Raw genomic sequence first — 14,330 nt, 5'->3', positions numbered from 1 at the left:
GGGGGGGGGGGTGAATGTAATGCGACATGAATCCAAGGTCCCGGTTGAGGCCGTACTCATGTGTGCGGAACTTGGCTATAAGTCTGTGCTCGGCGATTCTGCGTTGTTGTCCTGAAGGCCGCCTTGGAGAGGCTACTCCCACTTAATAATAATAATAATCTTTATTTTTGTCACAAGTAGGCTTACATTAACACCGCAATGGGGCAGCTTGGTGGCGCGGTGGTTAGCACTGCTGCCTCATAGCGCCGAGGTACCAGGTTTGATCCTGGATCTGGGTCACTGTCCGTGCGGAGTTTGCACATTCTCCCCGGTTTGAGTGGGTTCGCCCCCTCAACCCAAAGATGTGCAGCCCAGGTGGATTGGCCACGCTAAATTGCCCCTGAATTGGAAAAAATGAATTGGGTACTTTAAATTTTTAAAAAACACAGCAATGAAGTTACTGTGAAACTCCCCAAGTCACCACATTCTGTCGCCTGTTAGGGTACACAGAAGGAGAATTCAGAATGTTCAATTCACCTAACAGCACGTCTTTCAGGCATTCTAGAACGAGAGGTAATAGTCTTAGGATAAGATGGGCAGCATGGTAGCACAGTGGTTAGCACAGTTGCTCCATGTCTCCAGGGTCTCAGGTTCAATTCCGGTTTGGGTCACTGGCTGTGTGGAGTCTGCATGTTCTCCCCATGTCTCCGTAGATTTTGTACCCGTGTTCCGGTTTCCTCCCACATTCAAAGATGTGCAGGTTAGGTGAATTGGCCATGATAAATTGCCCTTTGTGTCCAAAAAGGTTAGGTGGGTTTCCTGGGTTACGGGGTTGGGGTGGAGGCGTGGGCTGGAGTGGGGTGGTCTTTCCAGGGGCTAGTGCAAACTCGACGGGCTGAATGCCCTCCTTCTGCACTGTAAATTCTAAGATTCCACCGGGTGCTTCAGTTTCCTCCCACAAGCCCCGAATGACATGCTGTTAGATCATTTGGACATTCTGAATTCTCCCTCTGTGTGCCCGAACAGGTGCCAAAATGTGGAGTGTAGGGGCTTTTCAGAGTAACTTCATTGTCGTGTTAATGTAAGCCTACTTGTGACAATAAAGATTATTTTAAAAAAGAGGTAGCAAATTCTAAAGAGTTGAAGAGAAGCTGCTTCTCCCAAGGGCTGTGAATCTGTGGAATTCATTACCCCAGAGTGCGGTGGAGCTGGGACAGTGAATAAATTTAGGGAGGAGTTAGACAGATTTTTAATCGTAGAATAGATTATCATAGAATTTACAGTGCAGAAGGAGGCCATTCAGCCCATCGAGTCTGCACCGGCTCTTGGAAAGAGCAACCTGCCCAAGGTCAACACCTCCACCCTATGCCCATAGCCCAGTAACCCCACCCAGCACTAAGGGCAATTTTGGCAAATCCACCTAACCTGCACATCTTTGGACTGAGGGAGGAAACCCACGCAGACACGGGGAGGATGTGCAGACTCCACACAGACAGTGACCCAAGCCGGAATCGAACCTGGGACCCTGGAGCTGTGAAGCAATTGTGCAATCCACAATGCTACCGTGCTGCCGGTATTAAATCGGGTTGAAGGGTTATACTGGATGGGCCAAATAGCCTAACTTGCTCCTATATCTTTTGAACTATTGAAAGGGGGGGGGGGGACATTGATTTGCTCCCAGATGTTGCCCAGAGAAGAAAGTTTTAGTCTGAAACTCATTGTCCATCCTCCACATTGTCACATCACAAAGGAGCTCGTCCTCAAACTCAACCAATAGGAATAAGACGTCACTGCCCAACGCGCAGACGCGGCATCCCCCGCCCCCACCCATACCCATTGTTCCCTTTCCCCCACATATTCTCCAGATGAGGTTTCCAGGCAACCGGCTGACAGTTCCGGCCGTCGGTGATCTACCCCTCCCCTGACCCGGGGTGTACATGTCTCAGGGAAGGGGAAGCTGCGCATGTGCAGGGGAGCTCACTTCCGCTGACCTTACTGCTGGGGTGTTGACCAATAGGAAGATTGGAGGACCGGAAGGACTCTGCTCCTCCACCAATCAGAGCTCCTTCATTGTCTCAATGCGGAAGCTGGACGTGGAGGTTTCTGCCGAGCAAAGCTGTTGTTCCTCCGACCCTGAATGAGCTTGAGCTGCACACAGACTGCTGTCTGCAACATCTGTGAGTAAAACACTTTCTTTTCTCCCTCTTGCCATTTCTTGTCTCATTCTGACCTTCAATTGGTAGCTTGCAGCAACTGAAGTGAAAGAAAGTGAATCCAGTGAGTGTGCAGACTGGAAAGCTTGGCCCAGGTCTCTCTCTCTGGCTGACTGAAAGACATTGACATACTTTGCTCCCTCAACTTGACACATTTATTTGTCTGGCTAAAATGATGGTCTCTTTCCTAATGTTCACATTTAAAGGGCAGCTTTCCCCAGGAGATGGCTGACATTAAAGGGAACAGTAAACAGGACAAACCAAACCCAACCAATTACTTCCCTGTCGGAATACTCTCCACCATCAGCAAAGTGATGGGAGGAGTCATTAACAGCGCTAGCAGGTGGTACTTACTCAGCAAAACCTGCTCACGGACGCTCAGTTTGGGTCCAACCAGGGTCACTCAGCTCCTGACCTCATTACAGCCTTGGTTCAAACATGGACAAAAGAGCTGAATGCCAGAGGTGAGGTGAGAGTGACTGCCCTTGGTATCAAGGCAGCATTTGACTGACTATGGCATCAAGGAGCCCCAGCTAAACTGCAGTCAATGGGAATCGGGGAAAACTCTCCGCTGGTTGGAGTCATACCTGGCACAAAGGAAGATGACTGTGGTGGTTGGGGGTCAATCATCTCAGCTCCAGGAGGTCCTCAGGGCACACTCCTGGGCCGAATCATCTCTAGCTGCTTCATCAATGACCTCCCTTTCATCACAAGGCTAGAAGTGGGAATGTTTGTGGATGACTGCCCAATGTTCAACACCATTCGTGATTCCTCAGATAATAGAGCAGTCCATGTCCAAATGTTCAACACCATTCGTGACTCCTCAGATAATGAAGCAGTCCATGTCCAAATGCAGCATGTCCTACACAGTATCTGTGATGTTGGCTGATAAGTGGCAAGTTACATTTGTACTACACAAGTGGCAGGCAATGACCATCTCCTATAAAGGAGGATCTAACCACCACCCCTTGACATTCAGTGGGATTAGCTTTGCTGAATCCTCCACAGCCAACATCCTGAGGGTTACCATTGATCAGGAACTGAACTGGACTAGCCATATTAATACGGTGGCCATCCGGGCAGGCCAAAGACTACAGTGAATAATGCACCTTCTGACCCCCAAAGCCTGTCCACCATATACAAGGCACAAGTCAGGCATGTAATAGAATAATTACCACTTGCCTGGTTGAGTGCAGCTCCAACAACACTCAAGATGCTGCTCTACACCATCCAAAACAAAGCAGCCTGCTTGACTGCTCCCCATTCCATGAATATTCAAACACTCCACCACCGACGAACAGTGGCAGCCGTGTATACCATCTGCAAGATACACTGCAGTAACTCACCAAGCTTCCTCCGACAGCACCTTCCAAACCCATAACCACTACTATCTAGAAGGACAAGAGCAGCAGATAGTTGGGAACCCCACTACCTGGAGGTTCACCTCCAAGTCACTCACCAGACAGACTTGGAAATATATCGCCCTTCCTTCATTGTTGCTGGGGCGACATCTGGAACTCCTTCCCTGACAGCACAGGGGATGTACCAACAACTCAAGGACTGCAACGGTTCAAGAAGGCAACTCATCACCACCTTCTGAAGGGCAACTAGGGATGGGCAATAAATGCTGGCTGAACCAGCAACTCCCACATCCTGTAAATGATTTTTTTTAAATGTTATATTGCACAGAGATATATCTAGTGTTGTATGGAATGTATTAGATATATTATTGATGGTTCTGTAATGAAATACATGTATTATTAGTTCTACCTACATGATATATTTCCAGTCATACAGTCATTGCAGCATTTACAGAATCCATTTGGGAACTCAAGTCAATGCTGACTCTCTGTACAGTAATCCAGTCAGTCCCATTCCCTTTCGATATCCCTGTTCCCCTGAAAGCTTATTTTCTTCATATATTATTTTGAATTATTGATCATCTCGACTTCCACAACGCTTGTGGGCAGTGAGTTCCATGTCATGACCGCTCCGTGACCAAATAAAGTTCTTCCTCAGAATTTCCCTATCTCTAATCAGTAAATGTACTTGTATGGAGATTCTCTACTCTTGTACAGGTTTTAGTGAGTTTAGATTTGTTGATCAACACCTTCAAGAAAATTGGGAGGGAAAGTAAGTGAATATAGGTCTCTCTGTCCAGGGCAGGAAGCAGTGAGCTTGGATTTGTCAATCAGCCTGAATCAGCACCTTCAGGAGAATTGGGAGGGGGAATATTAGATACAGCAGAGTTAGAATGGAGGGAGAGTGTGTGGGATTGAGATTTAGAGCATTTCAGGGAAAGAGAGAGGAAAGAATGTTTGATAGAAACTAGAATTGTCTGTTCTGAGTTTCTATCCTGTACTAACAATGATGACTATTGTAAAATCTGTTTGCAGGAAGTTCGAACAAGAGGAGTTTGAGGCCGAGATTTCAAACTAAATATCACGTCAAGAACTGACTGAGTCACTCAATTCTTGGGATCATTGGCCTTTGAATCTAGAAGGAGAAATGTTTGTCTATTCTGTCTGCTTCAAGAGATTTTAAACATCAGTGTGTCTGGAAAAGCACTGAGACACACAGACAGCCCGTGTGAGACTGTTGCGGAGCACTGACTGTGGAAAGAGCTTTAATCAGTGACACAGCCTGAAACAATACTACAGTCACAGCAGGGAGAGACTGTATAGGTGTTCTGTGTGTGGATGAGGCTCCAACTGATCATCCAACGTGGTGAGACGCAAGATCACCCGGACCATGGAGAAACCATGGAAATGTGAGGATTGTGGGAAGGGATTCAGAGCCCCACACGAGCTGGCAAGGCATCAACGCAGTCACACTGGAGAGAGGCCGTTCACCTGCTCTCAGTGTGAAAAGGGATTCACTGACATTGGCAGCCTGCGCCAACACGAACGAGTTCACACTGGAGAGAGGCCTTTCACCTGCTCTCAGTGTGGAAAGGGATTCACTGACATTAGCAGCCTGCGGAGGCACGAACGAGTTCACACTGGAGAGAGGCCTTTCATCTGCTCTCAGTGTAAAAAGGGATTCACTGACATTGGCAACCTGCGGAAACACGAACGAGTTCACACTGGAGAAAGGCCTTTCACCTGCTTTCAGTGTGAAAAGAGATTCAATGACATTGGCAACCTGCGGAAACACGAACGAGTTCACACTGGAGAGAGGCCTTTCAACTGCTCTCAGTGTAAAAAGGGATTCACTGACATTGGCAACCTGCGGAGACACGAACGAGTTCACACCGGGGAGATGCCATTCACCTGCTCTGACTGTGGGAAGGGATTCGCTCAGTTATCCAACCTGCAGAGACACCAGAGAGTTCACACCGGGGAGAAGCCATTCATCTGCACTGTGTGTGATAAGGGATTCACTCAATTATCCGGCCTGTGTAGCCACAATGTCACTCACACCAAGAGCAGGCCCTTTAAATGCTCTGACTGCTGGAGGGGTTTCAAAAGCTCACAGCGACTGATGTCCCACCAGCGTGTTCACTCTGAGGCGAAACCGTTCAGCTGCTCTCACTGCACAAAGTGCTTTAGAACCTCATCCAACCTGATGAAACACGAGCGAGGTCACACCGTTGAGAGCCCGTTCACCTCTCCGACTGGGAAAAGATTCACTCGGTCATCACCTGCTGAGCCACAATGTCACTCACAGCAATGAGAGACCGTTTAAATGCTCCGACTGTGGGAGTGGGTTTCAAAGCTCTCAGGTACTGATGGAACACCAGCGCATTCACACTGAGGAGAGACCGTTCAGCTGCTCTCACTGCACAAAGAGGTTTCAAACATCATCCAGATTGCGGAGACACCAGCGAGTTCACACTGGAAAGAAGCCATTCACCTGCTCTCACTGTGGGGAGGGATTCACTCAGTCGTCCAACATGCTGAGGCACCAAAGGGGTCACAAGTGATGTTGGATTGGATTCTGCTGTTAATCACATCCAGGACTGAACCTGGAGTGGGTGAAAGTGTTTGTCTCCTCGCCAACTCCTGGTGCTGTAATTGCGGACCCTGGTGAACTACTGCTCCCCGGACCTGGAATACCCAACTGTGAAGTGCTGTCCACACTGCCTTCCACGGAATTCACTTCTGCCATCATCACAGCGGTCTACATCCCACCCCAGGCGGAAGTGAAGAAGGCCCTTGATGAATTGTAACCGCTATAAATAACAATAAAGCCGAATACCAGGAGGCCTTGTTCATCGTGGCCGAGGATTTTAACCAGGCCAACCTCGAGTGCACTGCCCAAATTCCCCCAACACATCTCCTGTCCCAACAGGGGCCCCAACATCCTTGACCACTGCTACACAAACATCAAGGGCGCCTGATGCTCCATCCCCTGACCGCACTTCGTAAAATCGGACCACAAGATGGCGCTCCTTAAGCAGAAACTTAAGCTGGAGAATCTGGTTATGAAGGTTGTGCAATGCTGGTCTGAGGCAACAGAAGAGCTCTTACGTGACTGATCCATATTCAAGAACTCGGCAGTTAACCTAAATGAGTATGCCAGCACCATCACAGACTTCATCAGTAAGTGTGTAGAAGATTGTGTGTCAAAGAAGGTAGTACGTACGTTACCCAACCAGAAACCATGGTTTAATCGGGAGATTCACTCCCGACTGAAGGCCACGCCTGAGGCGTTCAAGTCAGTACAAAAAAATCTAGGTATGACCTCTGCAAAGCCAACAGGGATGCCAAGAGACAACAGAAGAGTTGCCCAGACTAAGCGAGAATCATGGACTCTCATCGATTGTGGCGAGGCTTAAACAACATAATGCGCTAAAAAGCAAAGCTGAGTAGGATCTTTAGCAACAGCGCACTCCTTCCCAACAAACCCAATGCATTCTATGCTTATTTCGAGCAGGAAACCAACAAACCTCTGTCATCTGCCCCAGCAGCCTTGGTCACACCCATGCCCACCGTCCCAGCCTCCAAAGTCAGAGTGGCCTTCTTGAAAGTGAACCCTCGGAAAGCGACAGGTACTGACGGGAGTCCCTGCCATGCACCCAGACCTTGTGCGGACCAACTGGCGGGTGTGTTTGTGGACATCCTCAACCTCTCCCTACTCCATTCTGAGGTTCCTACCTGCTTCAAGAAGACCACTATCATACCAGTGCCAAAGAAGAACCAGGCAACGTGCCTCGATGACATCGATCATTATGAAATGCTTAGACCACAGCTGGAGTAATGTGTGCAGTTTTACTCCCCTTACCTTAGGAAAGGTATTGCCACAGAGGAACAGCAACAAAGTTTCACCAGACTTGTTCTGGGTTTGGCAGGACAGTCCTGTGAAGAGAGATTGGGGAAACTAGGCCTCTTTTCTCTAGAGTTTCAAGGAATGAGAGGGGATTTCATTGAAATTTACAAAATCCATAAAGGAATAGACAGGGTGGGTGCAGGTGAGATGTTTCCCCTGGTTGGGGAGTCTGGAACCAGGGGACACAAATTCAAAATAAGGGGGAAGCCACTTAGGACCGGTCTCGGAGGAGACATTTTTTTACTCCTCGGGTTGTGAATCTTTGGAATTCTCTACCCCAGAGGGCTGTGGGAGCTCAGTCACTGAGTGTGTTTAAAGCAGAGACTGACAGATTTCTGTTTCTTTGTTTAATAAATTATGTTTCTCTAATTAAGGGGCAGTGTGGCGAGGCCAATTCACCAATGCTGCACAACAAGTTCGGTTGTGGATCTGAGACCCACAAGACACTAGGAGAATGTGCAAACTCCACATGGACAGTGACCCGGGGCCAGGATCGAACTCGGGTTCTTGGTGCCGTGAGGTCACCGTGCCACCCAACTGACAGGTTTCTAAATATCAATAACACAAATGGATATGGAGATAGTGTGGGGGAAAAGACATTGAATCATAGAATCATAGAATTTACAATGCATAAGGAGGCCATTCGGCCCATTGAGTCTGCACCGGCCCTTGGAAAGAGCACCCGACCAAAGTCCACCCCCCCCCTATCCCCGTAACCCAGTGACCCCACCCAAACTTTATGGACGCTGACGGCAATTTATCATGGCCAATCCATCTAACCTGCACATCTTTGGACTGTGGGAGGAAACCGGAGCACCCAGAGGAAACCCACTCGGGCACAGGGAGAAAGTGCAAACTCCGCACAGACAGTGACCCAAGCCGTATTCGAACCTGGGACCCTGGAGCTGTGAAGCAACTGTGCTAACTACTGTGCTACCGTGAAGTGGAGGATCAGCCAAGATCATATTGAATGGTGGCGCAGGATCGATGGCTGAATGGCCAACTCCTGCTCTGACGCTCCGATGGTATAAAGATTGGTAGGAAAGTAAATTGTGAAGAGGACATAAGGAGACTAGAAAGGATAGAGGTAGGTTACGTGAGTGGGAAAAGATCTGCCAAATGGAGAATAATGTGAGAAAATGAGAAATTGTCCATGTTGCCAGAAGAATAAAACAGTTTCTGATTTGAATAGTGAGAGATTGTAGAGCTCTGAGACTCCGAGGGATCTGGGTGTCCAAGTGCATGAATCACAAAACGGGAATTGAATACAAAAGTAGGGAGGTTGTGCTTCAGTTATACAGGACATTGATGAGTCCACATCTGGAGCACTGTGTACAGTATTGCTCTCATTTAAGGAAGGATGTAAATGTGTTGGAAGCAGTTCAGAGAAGGTTTACTGGGCTCATACCTGGAATTGGAGGCTGGTCTTATGAGGAATGATTGGACAGGCTGGGCTTGTGTCCAATGGAGTTTAGGTGACTTGATTGAACCGTATCAGATCCTGAGGGGCCTTGACAGGGTAGATGTGGAAAGGATGTTTCCTCTTGTGGGAGAATCTAGAAATTGGAGTCACTTTAAAAGTAATACTTGCCCATTTAAGGCAGAGGAGAACTTTTTTTCTCTCCGAGTTGGGAGTCTTTGGAACTTCTTCCTCAAAGGGCAGTGGAAGCAGAGTCTTTGAATATTTTGAAGACTGAGTTGAATAGATTCTTGATAAGCAAGTGGGGTGAAAGGTTATCGGGGGGAATCTGGAGTTGAGGTTACAATCAGATCAACTTATTAAATGGTGGAGCAGGCTCGAGGGGCCGAGTGGCCTACTCTTGCTCCTAATTTGTATGTTATCACATCCTTTATAATGGATTGTAGCATTTTCCCTCCTTCTGATGTCAGGCTAATGGGTCTGTGGTTCCCCGTTTTCTCTCTCGCTACTTAAATATTGGGGTTACATTTACCACCTTCCAATCTGCAGGAACCATTCCAGAATCTATAGAATTTTGAAAGGTGATCACCAATGTATCCACTATCTCTACAGCCACCTCTTTCAACACTCTGGGATGTAGAGCAGCAGCTTTTGGGGATTTATTAACTTTCAACCACATTAATTTCTCCAGTACTGCTTTTTCTCTAATGCTAATCTCTTTCAGTTCCTCGTGCTCACTGGTCCCTTGGTTCTCGCGTGTTTTTGGGACAATTTCCGTATCTTCCTCTGTGAAGACAGATACACATTGTTTATTTTCGCTGTCATTTCCTTATTCCCCATTATAAACTCTCCTGTCTCTGTCTGGAATGGACCCACATTGGTCTTTGCGAATCTTTTCCTTTTCACATTTTACAGGAACTTTTCCAATCGTTTTTTTATGTTTCTAGCCAGTTTGCTCTCCTATTCTATTTTCTTTTTATGAGTTTCTTGATCCTCCTTTGCTGAATTCTAAGACAAGTTTCCAATCCTCGGGCTTACACTTATTTTGGCAACTATATGAGTGATAAGATTTTTTATTTTATCTTCAAAAATAAGCCCAAGATCTGGTTGATTGGAGGTGTCCAAAAATACAACTTTATTATCCATCTTGATTCTCTTACATAAAAAGAAATCAAAATTCAGATGAAATAATACATCAAAACATAATAAAGAGAGTTAAACAAAAACATCAGAAAATATTAGAAAATGAATCAATGGTTCAGAATTTCTTAAAGCATCAGTACAGAACAAACTTTAGTCATGAAACTTTATTCTTAAAGAAATTCTTATCAATGGTCTAACCCCTTATTGGTTTCAAATTCTCAGCTGAGGCTTCCTAATTTATTCAAAAAACTCTCTGTCACTTGGAGCATGATTTGTTATCCAGGCATTGGTCATTACTTAAGATTCATTAATGTCTATCAATTTAATTAAATGTCTACATGCTCCCGCCATGTGTACCAATCCTCTGAAGATAAGGTGTGCTGCATTAACCTTGCTTGTTGCTGAGGCTTTGCTACATTTTGTAAATGTTTCTGTTGCTAAGGCTGCGATACTTTTTCATTACTTGATGTATTTGTAGAACAATGGTTTATTCATTACGAGGGCTTTTATGCAACTTTTTTTGAAACCGTGTTAGATTCTGACACATTAAGTTGCTGTACAGCAATTCTCATATTTTTATCTGAAACAATGACTTTGCCTTGTGGATATTCCATTTTCTGTCTGTATGTATACTGAATTTAAGAATGATACTGCATTGATTCTTCAAGGTACCAATAAATCAGTGAAGCAATAAATCTGTAATCGATTAATGAGCCTCTTCCTTTGACCTAATGGAATCTTTAATTTTTCTTGTTAGTCACGGTTGCGTCACTTTTCCAGTTGGATTTTGTTTCTTTAAAGGAATCTATATTTTATGTAAATATGTGATAATTCCTTAAATGCGACTGCCTGTGTATCATTACACATTTTATTGTAAGTTCCCAATCAACTTGGCCCTCATAGCTTGACAGTTTCCTTCTGAGACGGAACCATTTAACCACCATAGCCTATCTTCATCTAAACCTGCATGCTTTGGGGTTCCAAACAGAAACAGGAACTATCTGTCATCTACCTTCCAAACATCCTTTCACTCTGTGATCCTTATGAAATTTGAAGCCAAGTATTTGCCACAAGGCTCAAGAGCATCAGCCCACTGGAGGCAAAGTCGTGAGACCGGCCAGTCCAGCAGAACGAAACCCTCCGACCCTCCCCATTGACCAACTGACAGAATGAACACAATGCTGTTCTGGGTGTAATTGAGAGTAGCAACAATAACAGCAGAATCCAACCCCTGTAATCACTTGTGACCTTGTTGGTGTCTCAGCAGGTACAAGGAAACACAGAATCCCTTCCCACACTGAATGCAGGTGAATGCTCACTCCCCGGGGTGAACTGGCTGATGTCTCCGCAGGGTGGATAAATGTCTGAATCTCTTCCCACACTGAGAGCTGCTGAATGGCCTCTCCCAGTGTGAATGCACCGATGAGCTTCCAGTGCAGATGGGGCTTTGCATCCCTTCCCAGTCCCGGCATTCCCACTGTTTCTCCATGTTTTGGGTCTCCTTGTGTCTCTCCAGGTTAGACAATTGAAGCCTTACTCATACAGAGAACACGTGTACAGTCCCTCCCCTCTGTGAAGCTCTGTAACTGGTTGAAGCTCTTTCCACAGTCAGTGCTCTGGAACACTCTCACTCGGGTGTGTGTGTCCCAAAGAATCAAGTGACTCTGTCAGAACAAGATGTGATGTTTGGGATTTCTGTCTGTAATTCCTCCTTTTGACTGTATAATTCCTGGAAAAACAAATTACAAAATACATCACTGTCAGTACAGGATAGAAACTCAGAACAGACAGTTCTAGTTTCTCTGGAACATTCTTTCCTCTCTCATTCCCCAAAAGCTGTAAATTTCCATCCCACACACTCTCCATCCATTCACTGTATCTAATATTCACCCTCCCAATTCTCCTGAAGGTGCTGATTCAGGCTGATTGACAGATCCCTGCTCACTGCTTCCTGTCCTGGACACCGAGATCATAACAAATAGGAGCTGCAGTCGGCCATTTGGCCCATTAAACTTGCTCAACCCTTTATTTGTCGTATGAGGAACGGTTGAGGACTCTGGGTCTGTACTCGTTGGAGTTTAGAAGGATCGGGGGGGATCTTATTGAAACTTACAGGACACTGCGAGGCGTGGATAGAGTAGACATGGAGAAGATGTTTCCACTTGGAGGAAAAACTAGAACCAGAGGACACAATCTCAGACTAAAGGGACGATCCTTTAAAACAAATGTGAGGTGGAATTCTTTCAGCCAGTGGGTGGTGAATCTGTGGAACTCTTTGCCCCATTTGAGTTTTCCCCATTTGGGAAGGCCCATGTGCCTCGGACACCAACGACATGGCCGGTAGGGACAAGCCCCGCCATCAAGGTAGCGGAATTAATTGGATATTATCGATCAAGGCCAAATCACTGAGTGTCTTTAAGACAGAGATAGATAGGTTGTTGATTATTAAGGGGATCAGGGGTTATGGGGCGAAGGCTGGAGAATGGGGATGAGAAAGTATCAGCCATGATTGAATGGTGGAGCAGACTCGATGGGCCGTGTGGCCTAATTCAGCTCCTTGGCCTTATTAGGGTCACAAGTAGACTTGTATTAACGCTGCAATGAAGTTACTGTGAAAATTAAGGCTGAACCTGTCAAAGGTTCGCTCCCTTACACAATTGAAATCCGCACCACCTCCCCCCATAATCAGCTGGTGAGAATTCAAATCCTAGATTCGACTATTTTGAAGGCAGTGCTGGATAGATTCTTGATAAGCAAGGGAGTGAAAGGTTATCGGGGGGTCGGTGGGAATGTGGAGTTGAGGTTACAATCAGATCAGCTGTGAACTTATTGAGGGGAGCCTGCTCCACAGTTTGGTTGTGGGATGCAGAATGTATTTATCCCAGAACCCGACTCATTCCACTTCCCTTTCTCTTTCCTCTTTTTCGGAGATCATGTTTGGCTGATCCCACATGCTATTTACACTTCTGAACCTTTTGGTGTTTGTTGCTACACGAAATCGGGCTGCCCTAAAATTCGGCCCCTTCAGTGAACCTCTGAGCACCCGGGACAAGACTGAATAGAACCGACCCCCCCCCCCCACTAAAATTCGGCCAGTTAAGAAAGCCTTAATCACTGTATTAAGTTTATCTTTTCTCTACACCTTGCTATAACGTAACATCGTATTCTGCAGTCTCTCCTTCCTTCCCTATTTACGGTATGCATTGTTTGTACTGCATGCAAGAAACAATACTTTTCACTGTATCCTAATACACGTGACAATAAATCAAATCAAATCAAAAAAACTACATTTACATCATCATCAAAACATATACACAAGGGCAGGCAAAGAATTATACAGTCAATAGGAAAGACGATCTGGTGGGTGTCTATTCTGCACTGGTTGCCTGCTCACTGAAGGGATTTGGTTCTTCTTACCCTTGAATGTCCTCTCCTGGTCTTCAGAAGATGTCTCTCCCCTGGAAGGTGTTATAGTCTTTTTTGCAGACAGAAGATTAGGAGCAGCAAGGGGTTCTTCAGCAATCTTGGTTTCTGCGGATTGACCAGAAGTCGCAGCCACATGATCAGATAGTATGGATGGCGGTTCATCCTGAGGTAGCTCTAGCACACACAGTACTGGCACATTGATGGGTGTCACTAACAACTGATCTGTGTCGTCTCCACACTCGCTCATCTTCAGTTTGCACAGTGTAGGAGACAGGGCCAGTTTCAGACAACACAGTTACAGGGACCCTCTTCTCGCTGGTGGTGCAGCTGCACACCAAAACCTGCTCTCCTTGTCCAAAAAAGCATCTTTTGGGATTCCCTTCTCTTCTTCAGGTTTGTGACTGCTGATTGTGTTCCACTGTCTCAGACGTCTCCAGGGGAAATGTTGATCAGATGTCGTTCTCAGCTTCTTCTTCAGTAGAACAAAAAAAGAAATGTACAGCACAGGAACAGGCCCTTCGGCCCTCCAAGCCCACGCCGACCATGCTGCCCGACTAAACTACAATCTTCTACACTTCCTGGGTCCGTATCCCTCTATTCCCATCCTATTCATGTATTTGTCAAGATGCCCCTTAAATGTCACTATCGTCCCTGCTTCCACCACCTCCTCCGGTAGCGAGTTCCGGGCACCCACTACCCTCTGCGTAAAAAACTTGCCTCGTACAATTACTCTAAACCTTGCCCCTCTCACCTTAAACCTATGCCCCCTATTAATTGACCCCTCTACCCCGGGGAAAAGCCTCTGACTATCCACTCTGTCTGCCCCTCATAATTTTGTAGACCTCCATCAGGTCGCCCCTCAACCTCCTTCGTTCCAG

At 46.4% G+C, this 14,330-nt stretch overlaps 1 protein-coding gene across 1 annotated transcript; it reads left to right on the top strand.

Moving 5' to 3' along the window:
- Nucleotides 1-305: 305 nt before the first annotated feature.
- Nucleotides 306-10,728, top strand: LOC140422188 (uncharacterized). Its single transcript, XM_072507205.1, has 2 exons — nucleotides 306-2,156; nucleotides 4,589-10,728. The coding sequence occupies exon 2, from the start codon at nucleotides 4,944-4,946 to the stop codon at nucleotides 5,865-5,867; it is 924 nt and encodes a 307-aa protein (XP_072363306.1). The 5' UTR covers nucleotides 306-2,156; nucleotides 4,589-4,943; the 3' UTR covers nucleotides 5,868-10,728.
- The last annotated feature ends 3,602 nt before the right edge of the window (nucleotides 10,729-14,330 follow it).

Source organism: Scyliorhinus torazame, chromosome 5 (genome assembly GCF_047496885.1).
Source record: "Scyliorhinus torazame isolate Kashiwa2021f chromosome 5, sScyTor2.1, whole genome shotgun sequence".
NCBI classification, from domain to species: Eukaryota; Metazoa; Chordata; class Chondrichthyes; order Carcharhiniformes; family Scyliorhinidae; genus Scyliorhinus; species Scyliorhinus torazame.
The sequence above is the reverse complement of the archived record's forward strand: the minus strand, read 5'-3'. Positions and strand labels throughout refer to the sequence as shown.

Coding starts and splice junctions, on each gene's coding strand:
- LOC140422188 (XM_072507205.1), top strand. CDS start 4,944: ATGGAGAAACCATGGAAATGTGAGGATTGTGGGAAGGGATTCAGAGCC.